This window comes from Pristiophorus japonicus, chromosome 18, assembly GCF_044704955.1.
Source record: "Pristiophorus japonicus isolate sPriJap1 chromosome 18, sPriJap1.hap1, whole genome shotgun sequence".
Lineage (NCBI taxonomy): Eukaryota > Metazoa > Chordata > Chondrichthyes > Pristiophoridae > Pristiophorus > Pristiophorus japonicus.
In genome coordinates this window covers 91966638-91990990 of record NC_091994.1, presented here as the reverse complement: position 1 = coordinate 91990990, position 24353 = coordinate 91966638, and the positions used below count along the sequence as shown (strand labels likewise).

Sequence of the window (24353 nt, the reverse complement as noted above, 5' to 3'; positions counted from 1 at the left end):
GTCCTCACATGTATTGGCTGAATCACTATAGCTTGATGTCTGTGCTATTGGTTGGGGCAATAAAATACCGATTCTATCAATTCTACAAAGATTTGTTATCTCTTGCATGTCCAAAAAACAGCTATTATTTGTAACGTTTGATTGCTCCATCCTTCATGATATTCTTGACCTTACTATCTCCTCTGATTTAAAATAAAATAAGTCTCCACTGCTATGACTGCCTTCAGAAACTTGTTTTTTTTTTTACCCAAACTCTTTTCATCCCTTGCAAAATGAATACTGCTCCCATATTTGGAGAGACTATTCTCACACTTCTTGTGCACTCCTGGCAATGATGGAAGTAGAAGCATGTTTTTTGATCACTCATCTCACCTCAAGCCTCCCACCTCTTTCTGCACTGCAATGGTGTTACTATGAACTTTTCACTTGTTTTCTCCTCAGCTTCAAATACGCCATCTTACACACACAATCCTCTTGTTAAAACAAAGACTCTACGCAGGACCCCAACCTTTCCTCTCCACAGCCCTTTAAAGCTTGGCTTCAACCAGTCACTACCATCCCCCCCTTCCACCCTCATCCCTCCTCAACCCCTCATCCATCCCTCCTCACCCCATCTCCCCCTCCCCTCAATCCCCCACTCATCACCCCCTCCCCATCAATCCGCCACCCATCACTCCATCTCCCCCATCTCTCCCTACCCATCAATCCCCCACCCATCTCCTCCATCTCTCTCTCCCCCTCACCTCACCCAATCTCTCTCTCCCCCTCCCCAAGTTCTCCCCCCTCACCCCCCTCCCCTCACCTCATCTCCCCCTCCTCCTCACCCATCTCCCTCCTCCTCACCCCATCTCTCTGCCCCTCCCCTCACCCCATCCTCTCTCCCCCCCTCCTCCTCACCCCATCTCCCCCTCCTCAAACCCCTCACCCCACCACCCTCTCCTCCTCACCCCATCTCCCCCTCACCCCATCTCCCCCTCACCCCCCCAACCCATACTTCATCCCATCTTCCCCCCCACCTCATCTCCCCCCCTCAACCCCCTTCCCCCCACACCTCCCCCCTCACCCCATCTCCCCTCCACTTCATACCATCTCCCCCTCACCCCTGCTCATCCCATCTCCCCTCACGTCCCCCTCCCCCCCCCAATCTCCCCCTCTCCCCCCTAATCTCCCCCTCATTTCCCCCACCCCTAATCCCCTCCCCCCATCAATCTCCCCCTCATCCCCCCCAATCATCTCCCCATCACCCCAATCTCCCCCTCCACCACCTCAATCTCCCCCGCCTCCACCCCAATTTCCCCCGCATCCCTCCAATTTCCCCCTCCCCCTCATCCCCCCTATCTCACCTCTCCACCACCCCTTCACCCCACAATCAACCCCTCACCCCCTCCCCCCATCTCGTAATTATATAGTGCCTTTAACATGCAGCACCTTAGGATGGTTTACTAAGAGCGATTATCAAACACAATTTGGTACCCAGCTACAGAGATATTAGATAAAAACAAAAACCGCTGGAAATGCTCAGCAGGTCAGGCAGCATCTGTGGTTTGGTGAGAGAGAGAAAACACAGTTAACCTTTCAATGACCTTTCCTCAGAACCGGGAGATATTGGGGCAGGTGACCAAAAGGTTGGTCAAAGAACATAAGAATGAGGTGTAGGAGCAGGAGGAGGCCATTCGGCCCCTCGAACCTGCTCTGTCATTCAATTAGGTCTTAAAGGAGGAGAAAATGCCAGAGTTTTGGTGCTCTGAGTCTCACTCAACTGCTCCAGCGCGAGAGGACGGCCAGGAAAGGGCGCGAGGGAGCCGCGCGCGCGTCCACGAGCTCCCGCGCCCCAGTCCGCAGGCACGAGCTGAGGAGGAGCCGCAGGAAGATGCCGCCCAGCAGCAGCCCCGCCTCACCGTCTAACGGTGCGGGCTACAATCACCCTGAAGCCGGACACGACGCTATTTTGCTCCGAAGTGACTGACGAGGCCGGACCTGTGAGGCCCCAAGTCCCAGAGCGGCGAGGCGAACCCCCCTCCGACACTGCGCCGACCCCGGCACCGAGGCCCAGGCGGCTCCCCAAGCTGGTCTCTCTTTCTCTCTTTCTCGGGCCTCTCCGCGGGCCATGGGCTGCGGTCCACGTCACTGAGTCTCTCACTCTATCTCTCTCTCTCTCTCTCTCTCTGACTCCCGAGCATCGGCGTGAACATGAACCCGACGGCCATGCCTCCGCTGCTGAGCTGCGGCCTGTCCGAGCCCAACCCCGTCACCCTGGCGCTGCGCAACGACCTGGGCTCCAACATTACCCACCTCAAGACGCTCAACCTGCGCTTCCGCTGCTTCCTAGCCAAGGTCCACGAGCTCGAGCGGCGCAACAAGCTGCTCGAGAAGCAGCTGCAGGCGGCGCAGGAGCCGCGGCGGAGCCGGCTCGGCCGCACCCGGGCCGTGGCCACCCAGACCCGGCTGGACTTCGGCTACACGCCCGGCTCCGGCTATGGCTTCTCGATCGGCGGTTATAGCTACACGCCCGGTGCCGGCTCTGGCTATTCCTCCGGCTCCGGTTCTAGTTACACTCCGGGATCCGGCCCGGGTTTCACGTCCGGCTCCGGTTCTAGTTATACGCCGGGCTCCGGCTTCACTCCCGGATCCGGCTCCGGCTTCACTCCCGGATCCGGCACAGGCTATACTCCGGGCGCTGGCTCCGGTTTCACGCCCGGCTACACTCCGGGCTCGGGCTCCGGCTACACTCCGGGCTCGGGCTCGGGCTCCGGTTACACACCCGGCGCCGGCCCCAGCTACACCCCCGCCTCGGCTCCTCAGCTCCATCACCATTACCCGAGCCGCCTCCCCGGGACCATTTGGAGCTTCACCCATATCAGGAAGGTGGGAGGCGGCCTAGAGACGGTGCAGGGACCCGGCGTGTCTTGGACCCACCCGGACGGAGTCGGTGTTCAGATCGACACCATCACCCCCGAGCTGCGGGCCTTATACAATGTGCTGGCCAAAGTGAAGAGGGAGCGCGATGACTACAAGAAAAAGTGAGTGAGCGCTTTTACTGCGGAGCTTGGCGCAATGTCCCAGAGCGGGCAGCAGCTGGGAGACTGACTGATAAATGAGCAGCCTCGGGTACACTGCTGACAGTGGGCTGAGGATTGTAATTCTTCAAAGTTAAATAGTTGAAGGCAGCTTATTGGTAATCAACATGATTGAAAATAGGAGCCAACTGAATGTTTCATTTAATAAGTAGAGGGGAGGATGCTTGGGGAGCTACAGAAAATAAACCCGTTACATTACCATGTAATGATCAAGTATTGCATATGCATGTTTTTATATTGGCAGTTGCAGTGGTCTGTTTATGATTAGTCTCCAGCTTGTATTCTGAGGAATAGATGTTTTACAAGTTTTAAATATACAGTTTTTGGGGTAATGGTATCTTAGAGATCTATGCTAAGAATTGCTGACTTTCCTTTTGAGGTGCCTGACTGAGATTGGGAGGTAAACTCTGAGGCACTCATGACCATGTTCCAGTGCTTTTATGGTTTCTATCCTATGGAGCAGTAAGGGTGCTCCTGGTGAGATTGAAAACTATCAACCAATCTCTAATATTGAGGGATTATTTAAGTCATTGCATTGGATCCTTTGTAGGTCCATGGTGTGATCAAAAAATACCACGATCAATTGTATTCTGTTGTGGAATGCATAGGCAGGTTTATTAAATTGGTTTACATAAGCTGGTAAAATATTGTAAGGCTCAAAGGAAACCCATTTATATTACTTTGAGGGTTTTATAAGATGTTCAATTTTATGCCTAATGTCCTCATGATGAAGGTATGGAGATGAATTAATGGGGGACTGTCTCACTCAAAAGAGGAGTCATGCAAGGTTTTCATGGAAATTTATGGCACAGAAAGAGTCCATTCGGCCCATCGTGCCTGTGCCAGCTGAAAAAGCTATCCAGCTGAATCCCACCTTCCAGCTCTTGGTTTGTAGGTTATGGCACTTGAAGTGATATCCAAATATTTTTTTAAATGCAATGATGGTTTCTGCCTCTTGCCAGGCAGTGAGTTCCAGACCCCCACCACCCTCTAGGTGAAAAAGTTCTCCTCAACTCTCTAATCCTTCTACCAATTACTTTAAACCTATGCCCCCTGGCTATTGACCCCTCTACTAAGGGAAATAGGTCCTTCCTATCCACTCTATCTAAGTGCCACATCATTTTATAGACCTCAATTAAGTCTCCACTCGACCTCTTCTGTTCAAAAGAAAGCAATTCCAGCCTTTCCTCCAAGCTAAAATTCTCCAGTCCTGGCAACATTCTTGTAAATATCCTCTATCTCTCTAGTGCAATCACATCTTTCCTGTAATGTGGTGACCAGTACTGTACCCAGTTTCCCACCTTCACTGATGCCACTTGATGTCTTAATTGTATATAGTAAATGGTATCAAGAGGGACAGAATCACTCAGTGCACTCATTACTCTAAGAATTGCAAATGCTCTCACTGGGAAAACTCATCTACTCTATTGGCCATCCTGAACAGATGGGCTAACTAATACAATATGGCGGTGGTGTCTCCAGTGTGGTATTGTGGCTATCCACCACTCTTGATTTTGATTTGTAAGATGTAAGGAACGTCTGTCCTAATTGTTGATTCATCTTGTGAGTTGTGCTGCTCGCCATACACAAGGGTTGTTCCTGGTGCCTACACTCTTTGTAACAAGGGCTTAAACTCCTGCTTGTTAAAGTCAATTAGGACAACCTCCTTGGAGGCATGGGAGAGGTAAGCAGGGCCCTTTTACAGGGTCTGGTTAGCTCTAAGGTAATATGCCTAGCCATGGAAGATTGGAACTCCGTAATCCTCTGTGGCAGACTCAAGTAATCTGATATTTGAGTCAGACAGTTCTGCAATATTCCAGGGTACTGTTGAGATTAAGCAGCATTGATGGGGCAGGGATGCTTTATTCTTCCCATTCTGTAAATAACACAACAAGCCAGTGCCCTAACAAGTGGGCAAGCAGGGTAGCATATTTTGGCTAATTAAACTCCCCCATGTATGTGTGAGGGTCTTGAAATGTGTAAATCCTGTAATATGATGAGATAAAAGGAGCCTATATTTTCCAACTATAGATAACTATTCATGGTTAAACCTACTAACCTACGTGTAAAGAAACTATTGCTGCTCGTGCTCTGAGTTTATCAGGCAAATGAAAATTCTACTTGTGTGGTTTTCTGAGTCGTTTTGTTTGGAGACTCTCGATCGTTTTCGCGTGAAACCTGACTGACAAAAAAAGTAACTTGTTATACTTCAGCCAAACTTAATGTTTATGTATAGAGTCATGTATGTGGAGAAGTCATATTCATGATGTGGTAGATAGTTTCTAATGTATTGTAGCTGTGCAGTGTTGTGAAATAGTGATCTCCCAAAATTAAGTGACATCACCTTTCTTGGAGGGGAAGGGTAATGTGAAATTATTAATGTACTTCTAAATTCGTGATCAAAAATATTCTCATTTTAGGTTGGATAATTAAGGGAGGTGGAAGCTAGCTGTAGAACACAAGTTATGAATCCAGAATTTGTCAGTTACATAACTTTGTAAACCATTCCATTGTGTAAAAAGTTGAGACTTTGTATGGAATCTGACTTTCTACAGAACCTGTAGAAAATTATGAATTTTATCCTTTTAAAACTATTTATTTAAATAAATGAAATCAGGAAGTCACTTAACTGTGTACGTAGAGTATGCGCACATGTAGTGCAAATTAGAGAAAATACATGGGCTGTTAATTCAAGCTATCTGAATGCTGAAAATTAATCCAAGTATTTGTCATTTTGTTTAACTCTAAAACCTAAATCTCTGCAACGGCAGAATAGTTCTCCTCTGCCTCAGTAGAGCTCAACATCATTCTGAACAGTCTGTAGACTTCAATGAAATCCTGTTGAATTTGCTTAAAATTCACTCATCAACTCCAGTAGATTAACTTTTGCAATCCTGTATGGTCATTGATGTCATTACGGTTTTGCTTTACAGGTCACACCTAGAATAAAGTATGGATGACTTCAGCAAATACCAGGGAGTGGTGAAAAAAATGTGTTGCATGAGTAACATCTTTGGGTTGGGTATTGTAATAAAAAGTATTACTTTAAGAGCCAGTGCTGGTATCAATATTTTAGCTCATTCATAATGTCCTGCATTTGTTTCAAGATGTATTGCCCTAGTACAGCAGTACATTAAGCTAATAGAGAATGGAAAGCACCCCGCTGTAATGTGCTAGGTTGCACCAAATAGTTGAAAATTTAGGGATGTAATCTTTTCTGTTCCTTCACTCTTGATTCTTATCATTTAAAATATACAGTCCACACCATTTTATAGTGAGGGTGTTGGTGTTAATGTGATTCGCCTGCTATAAAGTGTCAGGTTAAACTATAATAGGTCTGTAACCAGTCAACAAACGGTGCCTGCCGTTAATTAGACTTGCCGTTGCCTATTTAATCTCCATGATATTTTACGTGGCAACTTGCTGGAAGTGGGAGATGGAAATGGCACAACACCCTCTACAGGACAAGCAACTGTGTATCTCAACCAATCAGATTGAAGGATTGTGAAATGAACAGTGCAAGGTAGAATGGTGAATTCAGTGTCGTTGGGTACAGAAAGAGAAATAGAAAGATTGGATTAAGAGAAAGAATAAAGAAAAAGTAAAAAAATACATGAAAAATGTTTTAAAATCTCCCAACAGTTAAAATCTGAAGGCACGGCTAATTTTCAGTGCCAGAGAGGTTGACCGGCAGTAATTAAAACTTACCACATCGTTAAAAGTGTACTTATATTTGCAGTGACTTGACTTAACTTTCTGTTGCGGGTTTAGTTCTCATCTGCCGTGCAAGTATAGGACCTTCACGCCGCTCATTTCATTTGAATGGGGAGCCAGACACCATTTTCACAAAGCTAATAGTGGAGCAGCACATCTCTGACAGCAGCGTCTCGATTTCCACATTTTAATCACGCATCTATCCTCTCCTGAAGTTGCTGTGATACTTGCAGTTAAACAAAGTGAGCGCTATTAGCCTAGCCATTATTTTGGTAGCAATTTGTGTTGCCCTAACAGACAAGCGAGCTAACCTATTCTCGACAGGCTGAAATTAAACAATATAGGTGTTAAGGATTAAACGGCAGCCTATGAATTCACGGCCAGTTTCGATTGTGCTTTTCTTTCTTTCCACACCCCTTTCATGGCTCTATTTTGATGCCTTTGATGAATTCAATTTTCAATACAAAGGGCTGTTTTCACACATAAAGGGGATTAACAACGTGTACATTTAATGCAATGCCTGAAATAGCTAGTACACTGTACTCTTAATATGTTGTAAGTGTCACCATTGTAATTGACTCCTATGGTACTGGCAAATAATTAGTGCTATTTACCCAATTATAGATGGCTGCCTGTGATAAGTATGAACAGCATAAATGGTGGGGACTGTACTTGCTTCCACTGTTTTTCATAATGTACTAAGCATATCTGCATTGAGCTTCATCTGCCCACTCTGCTGCTCTATCTATCTCTTGTATTCTTCATCACAGTTTGCAATGCTTTAATTTGGCATCAGCAAATTTCAATATAATTCTTGTTAATTTATGCAAATGTTAAACAAGAGGTCCCAGTACAGATCTCTGGGTACACCATAAGTCTCGTGGCTCCTTATTGAATGCCTTCTAAAATTCCATACACACATCAATCACATTCTCTTTATCTGCACATTTGGATTTCCTGGAAAAACTCAATTAAGTTAAATTAAGTACCACTTGCCCATTACAGAGCTATGCTGATTGTCCCTGATTAACCCACGTCTTTAACACATTTCATTCTGTTTTATGGACTCTAGAAATGTACTCTCAATTGAAGTAAAACAAATTGGTGTATAATTTACTTATTTTTTTTCCCCCCCTTTTGAACAGGGGTATAATACTTGCCACCCTCCGATCCTTTGGCATGTTCTCTGTTTTGCGGTTAATGCCTCTTCCAGTAGCCTGAGATAGATATCATTTGGGTATTGGACTTTTTTCTGTTTTTGCTATTAACTTTTTTAATAGTGTCCTTTTGAATACCTATCCAGTAATGGCTCTACTACATCCTCCAGTTACTCCTACAGCATGACTTTCCTCCATAATCAACAAATTTCACACCCACTTGTGGCATTCGACTGGATTAAGCTATATTCTAATCCTGACCTCCTTCCTGTAACCAACCTTTCCCAGTAATACTCCTTGGAGATTGTTTATTAATCCTGTCTCATTACACAGGATCAGATCAAGATAGCTTGCCCCCTGGTTGGTTCCGTTACATACTCCTCAAGGAACATGGTTGCAAGTTCACTGGAAAGTGTATATATGTGGGGAGGATGTTTCCACTGATAGGGGAGACTAGAACTAGAGGGCATAATCTTAGAATAAGAGGCCGTCCATTTAAAACTGAGATGAGGATAAATTTCTTGAGAGGGTTGTGGATCTGTGGAATTCGCTGCCTCAGAGAGCTGTGGAAGCTGGGATATTGAATAAATTTAAGACAGAAATAGACAGTTTCTTAAACGCTAAGGGAAAAACGGGTTATGGAGAGCGGGCAGGGAAGTGGACTTGAGTCCATGATCGGATCAGCCATGATTGTATTAAATAGTGGAGCAGGCTCGAGGGGCCGTATGGCCTACTCCTGCTCCTATTTCTTATGTACTTTGATCTTCCCCTTGTCTTGCGTGGGAATTGTGGGTAGGAGTCTGATGCATAAATGGAGGATCATGAAATCATACAGCACAGGTGACCATTCGGCCCATCATGCCAGTGTCGGCTTACCAGCATGTTTCTTTTAGATATTTTGACTGTACATGGGTTGTGAATTTTTAATATCTCATTCTTGATGGGCAGAATTTGAAGAGAATGTTTCTCAATTTCCTGAAATGCAAATAAAATCTGCATATTAGATCAGTAAGACTACCTGGCTAAGACCAGAATTGGTCCAGGCTGAGGCGTAAACAAGATTGCAAGTACCAGTCAGAAGTTGTCTTGTCATTTCTTGGAAGTGGTGCAATTTGGAAATCTTTCCATTAATTTGACATGTTGGGAGCAATTTATGAAAATCGGTGCACACTGCTATCAGAAGCTTGGTATATCAGGGTAGTAAATGCTCCAGAAATGTGTACACTTTAACGCAGATATTGGCAGTCTTGTCAGTTCTATAATGGTGTTGTTAAACTGAAGGTACAGATTTTGATGCTGACAGCATGAACTGGCATTATCGAGTTGCATGGCAGGCTCTATATCACTTTCTGTTCAGGGAACGCAAATGTGCATGTACAGAGCACCAGTCACCATTGCCCACATATTTATAAGACACACCGACAGGACAGTTAACTTTTTGCCATAATTAAGAAATTCTCTCTTTCACTTTGCACTAATGTAATACTAACATCTCAAGATAAGTTGCATTTAAATCCCTATTCTGCTTATACTGTTAGTTTACTAGTGTTTTTTTTCATTGAGCCAGTGAAAGATGTGTAATCTCTCAATGAGGCTTGTTTGTTCAGTTGTCCCAGTTTTTGTTTTGCTGTACAAATGTCAATGGCGTGGTTATGTTGGACCAGACTTAGGTTGACGAGAACTCCTTCATTTATTTGAACTGAAAATTCTTTTGAACTGAGAGTTTGTTTACAAAGAGGCCCACTTGTAGTAGGGCTCTTCAGAATTGGAATAGTGCATTGCAGTTCTTTCTGACCCGAATACTAATGATTAGTGTTACGATTTGGAGTCCCTTTACTTCATTAACTCGAGATACTTTTGACTTCATGTTTCGGACTAGTCTTGTAGATGAATTCTAGCTCCCTATGTGTGTTTTCATTTGCAATATCGAGGTAAATTTGTATTTGCTTAGGGAATGAACAGAGAACCTTCTTTCAGTTTATTTCAACTACTGGTTTTATCACATGATCTTCCTGGTCGTCGTGAATAATATTATAGTAAACTTTTATTTAGACTTTAACTGGCAAACACATTGATTAAACTGTAAAAGAACAAGCAAATTACATAATACGGCATATATTTACAGTACAGGTAGTAACACCTTCAATTTCATTGCCATTTTTATTGTTTAAAATTCTAACTTCCTCTAATTGTTATACATAGGGAATTGTTTGTGCTTAACATCCTTGGCTGTTTTCATTTCTAGGGCTCTCTTTTTACATTTGCAGGAGTTGTGACTCCCAAGCCCAAATGCAAGACCGTAGCCTTATCTGTAATGCACCCCATAAGGTTTTGTACAAGGTGATTTATCCCATAGTTTACACCTATGGAGTTAGAGGCAGAAAAGTGTGAGGTAACTGCAGGAGAGGGCATCCTTGGAAATGTGAATGATATGCTCCTGAAAGTACACTAAGACCAATGGGCAACCGAGGCTGCATCCAATTATAGAAAACACGTATTAGATAGTGGTATTTTCATAAAATAATGTGTCCTGGACCAAGCGTTATGATGAATGTCTCCACTCACGAGTCATATTCAAGCTTATAAGCAGAGATTTTTATAAAATGTCATTCATGATCGTGTTTCTTACATTCATATCAACTGGGCTTGTATTCACTGGAGTTCAGAAGAATGAGAGGGGACCTCATAGAAACGTTTAAAATTCTGACGGGTTTAGACAGGTTGGATGCAGGAAGAATGTTCCCAATGTTGGGGAAGTCCAGAACCAGGGGTCACAGTCTAAGGATAAGGGGTAAACCATTTAGGACCGAGATGAGGAGAAACTTCTTCACCCAGAGAATGGTGAACCTGTGGAATTCTCTACCACGGAAAGTTGTTGAGGCCAATTCACTAAATATATTCAAAAAGGAGTGAGATGAAGTCCTTACTACTAGGGGGATCAAGGGGTATGGCGAGAAAGCAGGAATGGGGTACTGAAGTTGCATGTTCAGGCATGAACTCATTGAATGGCGGTGCAGGCTAGAAGGGCCGAATGGCCTACTCCTGCACCTATTTTCTATGTCTATGTTTGTATATCTTGCCTGTCATGAAAGTGTTTCTGCAGCTTAAGAATAATTTCAGTTATTTTATGTTCCAAGTAATGTAGAGAATATAAGTTGGGGACAAATGGATTACAGAAAATGAACCAACTTCCCCCCCCCACCCCCATTGAAATGTTAGACAGATGTAAAGCATTAGATGTTGGGTGGAAAATGAGTAACATACGAACACTGCATTGGGTAATGGGGTAAAATTATCCCAATGACATCAGGAGGTTAGAAAGTTACTTATAATTATTAAGAGGACTGGGGTTTACATAGACATGTGGCTCCTTTATATCTGGGTAAAGAATTTTAAACGATTTGCGCTGCTGCACCTGACAGCACAGCTAGCACATTTTCATGTATGTGCAATGTGACTGAAAGGCACAAATAATTTATTACTGTCAAACATGTACAGGTAATATTCATAATGTGATCACATTACATAATGCACGTGAAGTATAGAAATCTGGAATTCTCTTCCCCAAAAGTCTGGATGCTGAGATAATTGAAGCTTTTAAGACTGAAATCGATAGCTGAGTCAGGTGAATGGAGTTGAGGTACAGATCAGTCATGATGTCACTGAATAGTGGAGCAGGCTCGAAGGGCTAAATGGCCTCCTCCTATTCCTAAATTCCGAAAGCTATTTGCAGTGCCGATCTTGGGTAGCACTGTTGCCTCTGAGTCAGAAGGTTGTGGGTTCAAGCCACTCCAAAAACTAGAGCAAATAATCCAGGCTGACACTTCAGTGCAGTACTGAAGGAATGTTGTACTAAGGTGCTGTCTTGCGTTAAATCGAGGCCCAATCCATTCCTTCAAGTGGATATAAAAGATCCCAGGACACCATTTGAAGAAGAGCAGGGGAGTTCTCTCGGTGTCCTTGCCAACACCATCAAACACAGATAATCTGGTCATTTATCTCATTGCTGTTTGTGGCACCTTGCTGTGTGCAAATTAGCTCTCTACATTAAAGCATGGGTTACATTTTAGAAGCACTTAATTGCCTGTGAAGCACTTTTGGATGTTCTGAGTTAGTGAAAGGTGCTATATAAATGCAAGTTCTTTCAAATGTGCCAATTACTTAATGGATACTGGTGTTCTTTCAGCTTGATATGTTTATCAAATCTACTGCATTCTAAATTCTTCAGACAAGTAACAATTCTTATCCCAAGGTGTGTCTGATCAAACGCATCGATGTTGTTGACTCAGATGGGAAGCCTTTGTATGTTTTATCTTGAGGATTGCACGCATAGCTTGAATGATGCACTGGGCAGGGTGGGGCTGAAGCCTAATATGAGTAATGCATTTTTGATATTGTAAGCTAGAAATTTTGCCTTGAGCTAAGGTTCCACCACTTTTAAAATTTTAGGAAATCTAGTGGCACATGCTAGGGTGAGAGAGAGCTGCTCTCGAAGAGAATACAATTACTGTGGTACTGTTTAATTATGAACAAAAGGTATCCACAATAAATAAAAATCCTACCTTGCTGTCGGTCAAAACTGACTTTTAAAAAAAAAAATGGTGCTGTTAATAGTAGAACGCTCTATTTTTGGAGGTACTTTCTCTGCTTCTTACTGCCTTCCATCTCGCGTGCCGTGTACAATTTCTCATTGAGTAGACAGTCTGATATCCTACTTCCATCAGCGTTGCATTATATTATGTTATGGTATTTACAGCCCAAAAACAAGCTATTGCTGTGAAGCTGGCTTGTAGAAGGTGTGTAAGTTACTTGAGATGACTCTTCCAATGGTGGTGAACAGCTGGCTTCTCGGCATTCCCTGCATGGGACTATCCTTTGGGGTTGGGCGAGATAAGCAGGGTCTCTTTGGGGGCAGTTTGACTTCAGAATGACATGTCTGGGACAGAAGATTTTAACGTCGTCCACCATCTTGAACAGTATCCCTGCACACCCATGCGGGGTTATATAGGGCCCAAGTTTCCACATGATTTGCGCCTGATTTTTAGGAGCAACTGGTGGAGAACAGACTATCTTAGAAATCGCAATTCTCCACTTTTTTTTCTGCAGTTCTAGTCAGGTAGAACAGTTCCACTTTGGAACAGAATTTTTTCTTCAAAAGGGGGCGTGTCCGGCCACTGACGCCTGATTTGAACGTTTCCACAGTGAAAACGTACTCCAAACTAACTTAGAATGGAGCAAGTGAAGATTTTTGTAGAACTGAAAAAAACCTATTCTACACATTAAAAAAATCAGGCGCAGGTTACAAATTAGGCGTCCAGAACAAGGTGGTGGGGGGGGAAGGGAAGTCATTAAATTCTATAATAAATCCTAATTTATACTTCTACAAATATTATACAAATAAATCCAACCTGAATAAACATTTATAAGCAAAGAAAAGATTAAATAAACCATCTTCCTACCTGTGTGAAAGTGATTCAGGCAGGCCTTTCGGGACCGAAGGCTGAACGGGCCGGCCTGAGACTTCGGGCAGGGCCCGTCCCCAGCACCAGATTTACAGGTAGGTGGTGTTGGGTCGGGTCGGGGAGAGAGAGGTCAGGGAGGGGGAGGTCAGGTCGGAGCCAGTCCGGGGGCGGCGGGGCGGGAGTCGGGTCGGGTCCAGTCCGGTGGGGGGGGGAGCGTGTGTCGGGTCCGGTCCGGAGGCGGGGGGGCGGGGGGGGAAGCAGGAGCTGGGCGTGGGAGGAGCCTTATTCACTCAGCCCCAGTGAGGCCATTCGGCCAGGGGTAGGGGCTGCGTGCTTTGGGCCCTTCCCACACAGTTTTGGGCGCCTGGAGCTACTGCACTTGCGTGCCCACTGTAGCGCGCATATGCAGAGGTCCCGGCACTGTTTTCAGCGCAGGGACCTGGCTCCGCCCCCCCCCCCCCCACAGCTCATGCTGCCTGCGCCGAGGACCTGCAGGGAGGTGGAGAATACGGAGGATTTTTTTAGGCGCATTTTGTGGCGCGAAAAACGGGCGTCCAGGTCGGGACTGCGCCGTTCAAGGCGCGTGTGGAAACTTGGGCCCATAGATTTGGCAATCTACATCTAATTTTTCAAATTGGATAAATAGAGATTATCCTTGTGCGATTATCCTTGTAGGAAGAAAGTGTGCAGATAAACTTAATCTGTGGATATCTCTGGGTGGGGGAAATATTCACATTTATTGTCTTTTCACATCTCAACGACATAGTGAAGAATATATTTTAAGTGTGCACTAGTTGTAGATCTGGAGGTAAATATAGCAGCCATTCTATGCTGAGAGATAAGTGAACAGTTACTCTGTATCCAGTGGAAATTGTTGAGGAATTTTAGCCAGAACACAGAATTTTGAGTAGCATCATGCCGGCTTTAATATTCACTCTGAAGGGCAGACAAAGTGATAGCTGAACAGAAGAGAGTACTTGATATTGCAGTTGACCTCAGAATGTGACTAACGCTTAGTTAGGACCTGTTTCTTGTTTGCAAGCCATGTGGTGTTGAATCATTGAAACCACTTTTTTATGCTGCTAACTGACTTGTGGTATAGTGCTTTGCTGCCTTGATAAAGGGATCATTATACAAAGTTGGAATTTAAGGATGTAATAAATACCAATGGAGGTGTGAAGCCTGTGTACTCTGGAATTACTAAGTTCTGTCTGTCTCTGTCTTTCAAGGCAGTAAGAATTCTTCTCAAGGATTTAAACCAATGACAGGTATATGCATGTTGGTTGCCTCCTGTGCAAATGTGTGGTTTTGAGTTGTCTTCTGAAAGAAGTAGACAATGCAGTACCTGTATATCTGAAAAACCAAATTCATCTTTGGTTCTCTCCTCTTTCTTATCTTCTCCCCCAGCCCACAGAAGCAGATGACAACTACTAATGTAAATGTCTCAGTTGCCTTCCTCTGGGTTACTTTACCATTTCTAACTCTTGAGATTCGGTGAAAGCTGTGAAGTTACTGTGTTAGACTGGGAGGCAGCAGGAATACTGTTCAATAAAGTCAATAGGCCATGTTTAATTGTACGAATATAAATGTTTTTTTTTAAAGTTTTTCAGAATTCTACAAATAGCTTGAACTTTGAAAGCTTCTCACACCCTCTGTGTGCCTGTGCTTTGTTAATTGTTAGAAAATGTCAACATTCTCATTGGTGATAGCTGTGAGAGGGGGTAGATAGACAGACTGAGAGAGACACGTGTCCAGAAACCAATAACGAAACACTAAATTCAATGTTTGCACAGATCTCTTGGAAAAGGGGGGCCAAGCTAATCCAGGTAATTGCTGGCCAGTTGGTTTAACATCTGTAGTAGGAACCCTTTAGAAACCTGCAGTTATAGATGAAATTTAATAAATATCTATATGAAGAGAAAATTATTGGAAGCAACCAGTACAGATTTCTGAAAGGAGAATTGTGGTTGAGAAACCTGATCGAGTTCCTTGAGGAGGCGATTGATACGGATGGAGAAATACAGTCTTTGTGGTGCACATGGACTCTCAGCCTCCCATGCAGGATGCTATTAATATTATGGGGTATGTAATTTGGGCTAGGTTACAAGTTGGATTAAACACTGGTTAGAAGGGAGGAGACCGTAATAATTAAGGGTCATTTCTCAGTGGTTGGAAATGTGTTGCGGTGTCCCAGAGGGTTGTGTCTAGGATCGTTTCTGGTCACCATGTGCATCAATGATTGGATACGGGGCTGGAGGGCGTGCTGTCCAAATTTGTACATTATACTAAAATAGTAAGCATAGTAAATAGTTTGTAAGACCAAAAGAAGCTGCTTTGGAATATTGGTAAATTGGTGGAATGGCCACAAAACTGGCAGATGGAATTTAATGTGAGGTGGTACGTTTTGCATTCTTAAAAAAAAAAAGGAAGTAATTGTACTTTTGGGGAAAGCTGGGTGATGTGGAAGATCAGAGGGATTTAAGACCAACCCCTTGCTCTGCCAAACCTCGGGTTCCCCTTTCACAGTTTTCCAGATTCCACATTCCACCTCCACAGTAATACCTATCCTCTTATTGTCAAACCTCATCAACCCCATCCCAGCCTATCAAACACCAAGGTGCTCCCGAAGTCCAGGATCACTCCCAGTGCAATTAAAACCCACCTTCGCTCCCCAGTATTGCTAAATCCCAGGGGTGGAATTTTCTGTGGGGAATTTCGAGGAAATCCCACCCTATTTTTAAGTATGATCATTAAAGTTTCAAGTCATTCATGCAAATTAGGTACAGTATGTTTAAGAACACACAATCTTGGAAACATACCAATTTTTAATGTAACTCATACTGATGTCATAAACATACATTCAATGGTAGTCTCTGAGGATACATTTTTTGTTTTTTTTATTTAAAATGATTTTTTTTTTTGCTGCGCCATAAATTCTGGGAGTAATTTTACACCCATTTTGAACCATTGTAATTGCAGGAAATTTGCATGAATGGCTCCACCCCACTAATTGAGCCGAGATATGTTTAGCTGCATGAATCAAAAGATAGGTCAAGCATAATGCATACATAAGGAATAGGCCATACGCCCCTCGAGCCTGCTCCGCCATTCAATAAGATCATGGCTGATCTGATCATGGACTCAGCTCCACTTCCCTGCCCGCTCCCCATAACCCCTTATCCCCTTATCGTTTAAGAAACTGTCTATACCCAAGTTTCCTCTATCTTTTACCCTGGGTATTTAAGTTTCAGTTACATGTGCCTCTCGGTACAAATAAGCAGGAAATGCCATCCCCAGGTACTCACCTCCAACTAGTGAATCTTGCATACTATGTTGCTTTGAATCTCGACTTCAAAAATGGTATGGGATAAAAGTTAGGATGCAGTTAAAGGACTGCATATAAAATAAAGGTCACTCATTTAGGTATTCACACAATAATTCACAGTTTTGCAATAAAAATCCAAGAATACCTTGTAATAAAAATTTTATTTTATTGGTAAGTCATCTTGTCTGGATGGAATGCATCCTAGGTTGCTGAAAGAAGCAAAGGTAGAAATACTAGAGGCATGGTCACAATTTTTCAATCCTCATTGGATACAGGAGTAGTGCCGGAGGACTGCTAATCACCTTCCCACTATTTGGTGGTTTGTGGTATAAATCCAGCATCGTAACTGCTCCCCTTCTGCTCGTTAACTCTAACTTTTTCTGAACTACTCTTTATTCTACTGTTGTTTGTCTCTCCCAGTCCTCTGCATCTTATTTCACCTCCCTGATGCTTCATCCTGGTGCCCGTCCCCCCACCAGAATAGTTTACCCACCCCCAGCACTAGTGAACCTCCCCACAAGGACATTGGTCCCAGCCCTGTTCAGATGCAACCTGTCCACCTTATTTAGGTCTCCCCTGCCCCAGAACTAGTCCCAATATCCCAGGAATCTGAAGCCTTCCTCCTGCACCATTTCTCCAGCCACTCATTAACCTGCTTTATTTTTAATTCCTACATTACAACAGTGACTACTCTTCAAAAGTACTTCATTGGCTGTAAAGCGCTTTGGGATGTCCTGAGGTCATGAAAGGCGCTATATAAATGCAAGTCTTTCTGTTCCTGTACTCACTAGCATGTGGCACTGGGAGTAATCCAGAAATTACTATATTTGAGTAACTGCTCTACAGTTTTCTCCCTAGTTCCTGAAACTTTGTAGGACCTCAACCTGTTTATTTCCGATATTATTGGTTCCCACATGGACCACGACCTCTGGTTCTTCCTCTTCCTGCCCCCGGCAGAATGGTCTGCACCCGTTCTGTGACGTCCTCTACCCTGCCACCAGGGAGGCAACACACAATGCAAGACTGGCATTGGTGGTTGCAGAATTGCCTGTTATTGGAGCTGCTTTGGTGATTAAATGATCTCTGGGTAATAAGGAGTTGAGATGGGCTTTTCTAATTAGTCCCGTATTTGACTTCAGAGAAACTAACTTGCAGGGATGAGCATCAAAACAAGTTCAAGTTACTAAATAGAATTGTTGAGAGACTGTTGATTTTTGACACATTACTTGATTAAAACTATATACCTATATCCTTGGTGCACATAACATTTGAGGAAGATGATGGCAATTATGTTTTATTTGGAGTTGCTTCTAATGTTGGGACATGCTTATGGGTTGTATCCTGTAGCAGGTAATCTAAGGTGTACTCACCAGTTGAACAAAAGCCTATGTGATTTTTTTTTTTGTATGTTCTGTAATTAGTTTGGTATAAGTCAATGTTTGCTGCACTGTGATGACTGTTATTTAAGCTGTTACTGTGTTGTAACCTGTTGATTCAATAATTGTGATGATATGTAGATCCCTGTAGTAACAATACTTATGTCTTCTGCCTTTAGATGGGAGCAAGAACTCAATCTCAGACAGCATCTGCAGGAGATTGTCGCTGCACTGCAAGTGGTAAGATATAAAAAAATATATATTTCATGAGGTACTCCAAGACATCCAAGTGAACTTTTGATGTCTCATGTACGTGTGCATTGGATTGGTTTTGCGGAGGAGGGGGGGGCACAGTAATATGGGATGGGATCAGGCGGATTTTTAGACTCAAAACAAAATTCCATCTGTACTTTATGCAAAATCTAGACTGCATTGACACCCATTGCCTAAATTAAGATTGGATTTCAATTTCTTATGATTACAAAGCATTTACAGCACAGAAACAGGCCATTCGACCCACAGGTCCATGCCGGTGTTTATACTCCACACGAGCCTCATCCCACTCTCTTCATCTAACCTCATCAACATATCCGTCTATTCCTTTCTCCCTCATGTGCTTATCTTTGCTATTTTTAATGGCCTTATTAACCTGCATTGCTACTTTTAGCATTTTAGATTTGGCTATCTGTACCCCCAGATCCCTCTGTTCCTTTACCCCATTTATACACGTATTTTCCAAGAAGTATGTGGCCTCCCTTACTCTTCATTCCAAAATGTACTACCTCACACTTTGTGTGTGTGTGTGTGTATGTATATTGGCAAATTTGCTTCAATTACACGCCCATTCTGCAAGTTTATTAATGTCTTTGTGTAGTCCTCCCCGGTATCAACTACACCCCCCACTCCAATTGACTGTCATCTGCAAATTTTGAAATTCTACTTCCAATTCCAGAGTGCAAATCAAATTGATAGAGTAAATGGGGAGAAATTGTTTCCACAGGCAGAAGGGTCGGTAACCAGGGGACGCAGATCGAAGATAATTGGTTTTTTTAAAAAAATGGGAGCAAATGAGAATTTTTTTTATGCAACCAATTATTATGGTCAGGAATATACTGTCTGAAGGGAGGAAGCAGACTTTCAATAGGGAATTAGATTACTACTTGAGGGGAAAATTTGCATGACTATGGGGAAGACAGGGTAGTTACATTAATTGAATAGCTCTTTCAAAGAGCCAGCACTAGCACAATGGCCTACTTCTGTGCAACATGATTCTATAATTCCTTTCTCTGCCAAATATTCTTTAAGTTCCATCTTAAACTTGATAGAAACATAGGAATTCAATGTTGAATTACACATTAAAAGTTTATATCATAGAGGAAGTCATTCAGCCCATTGTGTCTGTAACAGCTCTTTGCAAAAGTAATCCAAACCTAATCCTCCTCTATCCCTAGTGTCCTCATCTTCCTCTGCTTGATATATTTATCCAATTTTCCTTTTAAAAACTGCAAATGGTCTCTGCCTTAATCACTCTGTCAAAGCATTCCATGCTCCAACAACTCTCAACTTCTCTCCTTGTACTCTTAGTGGCCATTTTAAATTAACTTCACAACCAGGGGAAGTTGTTTTTTTCTATTCACCCTATGAAAACACTTCACAATTATAAAAACTTTAATTCTATCTCCTCATATCTCATCTGTTGCAGTGGAAATAGTGGCAGTATCCCCTTCAAATCTCTCTTAACATCTTCCTTGTGAATCTATGCTGTTTGTGTTCTCATGGCTTTAATGTTCAAAACTGCACACAGTACTCTTTACTGTAGCCTAACCATTGTCTTGTTCCCTTGTACTTTATCTTCCTAATTACAAAAGCCAAAATACTATTAGCCTTTTTTATGGCTTTATCTATCAGCACTTGCACTTTCAAAGATTGTATATTTGAGCTTTAGGACTTTCTTGCCATCCACACCCTTCAGTGTCTTTCCATTGAGTCTATTCTCCCATTGCATCTGCCATCAGGCTGCCCATTCTGACATTAGTCTGTCCTAAACTTGTTTACAGTCTTCCTTACTGTTTGCTTCTTACTCTTGTATCATCAGCAAATTTCAATAATTGTGCCCTCTATGCCCAAGTGCAAATTATGGACCTCATTACTAGGTTGAGGTTGTTTCAGGCTCATTTCAGAAGACCCTTTCATGGTCTGGGATAGATTTAAAACTTTGGTCCCAAAGATGAGAGGATAGTGTTTTAACCCATGCCATTTAGTATCACCTTTTAATTTTTTAAATTCTAATTGTCACTATATAGCAAGTCTGAATACAGGCTTTCAATCATAGGATTTTCGCTGAGCATTAAGGAGATTTTAGTGATGTATTGGTTTGATCATTGAGTTTAACTGATGATTTTCTCTGGTTGATGCTGTGCTGGTGCTACTTTGGGTTTCATGATTGTGAAATCATGACTAAACCTGTACTTTGTTTCATTTTTGCAGCTGTTCCATCTGTGAATTGATATTGGCTTGCAGACAAGAGTCTGAGAGCTCAGCTATGAATTTGTGATTTCAGGATTCTCAGGAAGCTGAAGCCATTCAGACGGAACTCAATGAGAAGGTGGAAAAGTTAAAGTCGGAGCTAGTAGTGTTTAAGAGCCTGATGACTGATGTAAGTACTTTACAGGTGAGCAGACAGATAAAAGATCATTAATGCTGTGCAGTAATTTGTGTTTTTCAGTTTTTTTTTTAAGGCATTAACCATCCTCCTCACAATCATGGTGTGTAAAGTAAGAATACGTTTTTCGTATTTCCATCGTTTTATATGTCCACCAGGTACATTGATTTATTTTTCCAGTGCAGCTTGCTTCTGTCCCATTCCTGGTTTGTCATTGGCTTCCCCCACTTTCACGTTCATCCTTTTTGATAATCTCTTGAAATCTGACTTTGCTACATACCATCTCATGACGACTGCTCATCAGCCCATTTCACGGAGTTCCAGGTACTTGCGCAAGTTTTCAGAGCCTAAACAAGTTACGCTTAGGAGGCTGAACCTGAGTGACTGGGGTGATGTAATTGTAAGTACTGCACCTGAACTTCTAATTTCTTACTATAAAGCAAAATGAACTTTCAATTTAAATTAAAAATCAGAATTGTGTCCGGTAAACAATGAAGGAAGTTACATTTGTAAAATATAAGTGGATCACCAAAGCCTGCAGTATCCACTGTTCGCTTAATTTTGATCTATGCTGACAACATTGGTATAGGTTTATTTGCATGTAAAGGAGGATGTGTGATTCTATGGTTGTATGATTAATGGCCTGATCCTGTTTTGTCAGAGGACCAGTGTCCAATGTGACAGGTTCACTATTGTACTTCAGCCAACCTCAGCCAGTATTGCTCAACAGCAAGGAAGAGAGTGACACTGCATTTCAAGGTTTTGGATTTCATTTCTGTTTTTCAGAATCTGAATACCTGTATATCCTTAAAATTCATATTTCATTTCAAAATCTGACTCCGTTGCTTTGTTCAGAATGTGACTATAGCCGCCAGCCAGTATGCTGGTTTGCTCTAGCTACTTCAAACTCCCTTGGCTTCCCCTGCTTCTCTTTTTTTTTTTTCTCTCAATCTTGCCCTTCGTATAAACTCTCCACACATGTCCTTGGCTACCCCTTCAACCCTAAAGTGGTAGTCACCACTTGTAGCATCTCTGCACCAGAGGTCCTGATTACTGATGAGGCCATCTCTTCATCTCCATACCAACCAGATCACCTTTCTTTCTCCCATCCCACCATTCCTGTGTGGGGAGAAAAAGAACCCTCCCCTAGTCCCGTACTAATTCGCGCTTGGCCTCCCTTTTCTCTGACCATCTGACTGTCACGGCACTGCTGGTGTTGCCCTGATAAACTGCTCTTCAAGCTCTGTCTACAATATCTTTATTCTCAGAAAATCAATTTACTGCTTCTCGCCCTATCATTCCTGCTGCTATAGCCCTCGCCTTTGCTCCCTCAAGTCTGAGAAGTGTAAACTTGTATGATTTGTTGAGCCGGCATGGACCTGTTGGGTTGAAAGGCCTGTTTCTGTGCTACAAATACTATGTACCGGACACATACCGATCTCGTCATTAATTGCCAGATTTGGTATGACCACATCAAGTATTACCATGTCTCAATCTCCTCAGCCAAAATTATCTATTACTCTAGAATGATCCCTGAAGGCAAGGACAATTCCAGGCACCTTCCCCCACAGTAAGACTCCAACTGAAACCTCTTCTTTCTTTCCCCCCCCCCCCGGCCCCTTACATTCTCACTCCCAATACCAAGTGAGAAACTCGTGGATTTCTTCATTTCTGAGATCAGGTCTATCTATGCAGCTGCCTTTGCTCCATCCTCCCCTACAATTGCTTCCTGGCCCCTGACCACCCCACCAGTCTCCCAGTCTGTCCATGTCATTTTGCAGTTGTTCCCCCATCTCTCCCTTGTCCCCTCTTCAACAAGAAGTACCTCTTGCTTTCTGGATCCACTCCCCATTCAATTCCTGATCACTCTCCTCCCTTTCCTAGCTCCCATGCTGCCAGACATTGTCAGTGGTTCCTTCTCCGATATATAGGAACAGGAGTAGACCATTTAGCCTCTCCAGCCTGTTCTGCCATTCAGTGACTGATCTGTGACCTAACTCTATATACCTGCCTTTGCCCCATATCTCTTAGATTTCTGTTAATCAAAGATATTATCAATCTCAGATTTAAAATGAACAATTGACCCAGCATCAACTGCCGTTTGCGGAAGAGTTCCAAACTTCTACCACCCTTTGCGTGTAGGAGACTTTCCCAACTTCACTTCTGAAAGGCCTGACCTTTGAGTGGGGAGTGGATCCAGAAAGCAAGATGTGGTTCTTGTGGAAGAGATGGCAAAGGGGGAGATGACATAGAATTTACAAATTGTGCCGGTGTTTATGCTGCACACGAGCTCCCTTTCATTTCACTTCATCTCTCCCTATCAACATATCGTATTCGTTTCTCCCTCATGTACTTGTACTTGTACTTGTACTTGTACTTGTACTTGTACTTGTGTAGCTTCCCCTTAAATGCGACTATGGTAATGAGTTCCATATTCTCACCACGCTTTGAGTAAAGGTTTCTCTTGAATTCCTTATTGGATTTATTAGTGACTATCTTGTATTTATGGCACCTAATCTTATATTTATGACCCCATATCTTCTATTTATGGTACCATCCCTTCCCCTTTCCAAATCACTGTTGCTATACTAATCTCTCAAAATCTGTCCTCTCTAATAGCTACCCAACCTGTAATCTCGCTTTCCTCTCATGTCCTCAAACGCGTCACCTCTCTGAATCCCTCCAATCAACCTTATTCACACTTAAAAACAACACTAGCTAAATTCATGGATTACGTTCTCTGTGACTTTGGTGTGTTACATAAGAACATAAGAAATAGGAACAGGAATAGGCCATACGGCCCCTCGAGCCTGCTCCGCCAATCAATATCATGGCTGATTTGATCATGGACTCAGCTCCATTTCCCTGCCCGCTTCCCATAACCCCTTATCCCCTTATCGTTTAAGAAACTGTCTATTTCTGTCAATTTATTCAATATCCCAGCTTCCACAGCTCTCTGAGGCAGCGAATTCCACAGATTTTCAGGCCTCAGAGAAGAAATTTCTCCTCATCTCAGTTTTAAATGGGCGGCCCCTTATTCTAAGATCATGCCCTCAAGTTCTAGTCTTCCCCCATCAGTGGAAACATCCTCTCTGCATCCACCTTGTCAATTCCTCCTTGTCCTCCTTAACCTCTCTGCAGCCTTGGACACAGTTGATAAAGTGCTCCTCCTCCATTTTCCAGCTCTATGTACTAAACACAGCCAGTATATATCCAGCAATGGCATCTGTTCCCTTCCTGGCACTGTCACCTCAGGATTTTTTCACGGATTTATCCTTGACCCTTGGATTTGAGGCATGTAAGCAATGATGTTCTCCAGGAGTCAGCGGGATATGGAGTACAATATTAATAGGTGGCACAAGGATAGGGAGTGTGGTTAACTGAGCAACTTCAGGGGGACATAGGCAATTTAATGAATTGGGCAGATAGATGTTTAATGCAAAAAAATATGAGGTGATATATTTTGGGAGGAAGAAAATAGAAATATACACTGCATGGTAAAAGTTTAAAAGGAGAGAAGTGTATATTTGGGATGCAGATATCAACATCTTTAAAAATGAGAGGACAAGTTAAGGCAGTT

The 24353-nt window shown here is 43.0% G+C and overlaps 1 protein-coding gene across 2 annotated transcripts in view; it reads left to right on the top strand.

The window, feature by feature from the left end:
* Positions 1 to 1663: 1663 nt before the first annotated feature.
* Positions 1664 to 24353, top strand: part of iffo2b (intermediate filament family orphan 2b) — a 45105-nt gene continuing 22415 nt past the window's right edge. Inside the window, exons 1-3 of one of the 2 annotated variants that reach the window (XM_070860345.1) lie at positions 1664 to 3020; positions 18291 to 18351; positions 20672 to 20767. In XM_070860345.1, the coding sequence (XP_070716446.1) occupies positions 2191 to 3020; positions 18291 to 18351; positions 20672 to 20767 (987 nt within the window). In that variant the 5' untranslated portion in view covers positions 1664 to 2190. Of the gene's footprint in view, positions 3021 to 18290; positions 18352 to 20671; positions 20783 to 24353 lie in introns of both variants that reach the window. The other variant, XM_070860344.1, reaches the window with a different exon arrangement.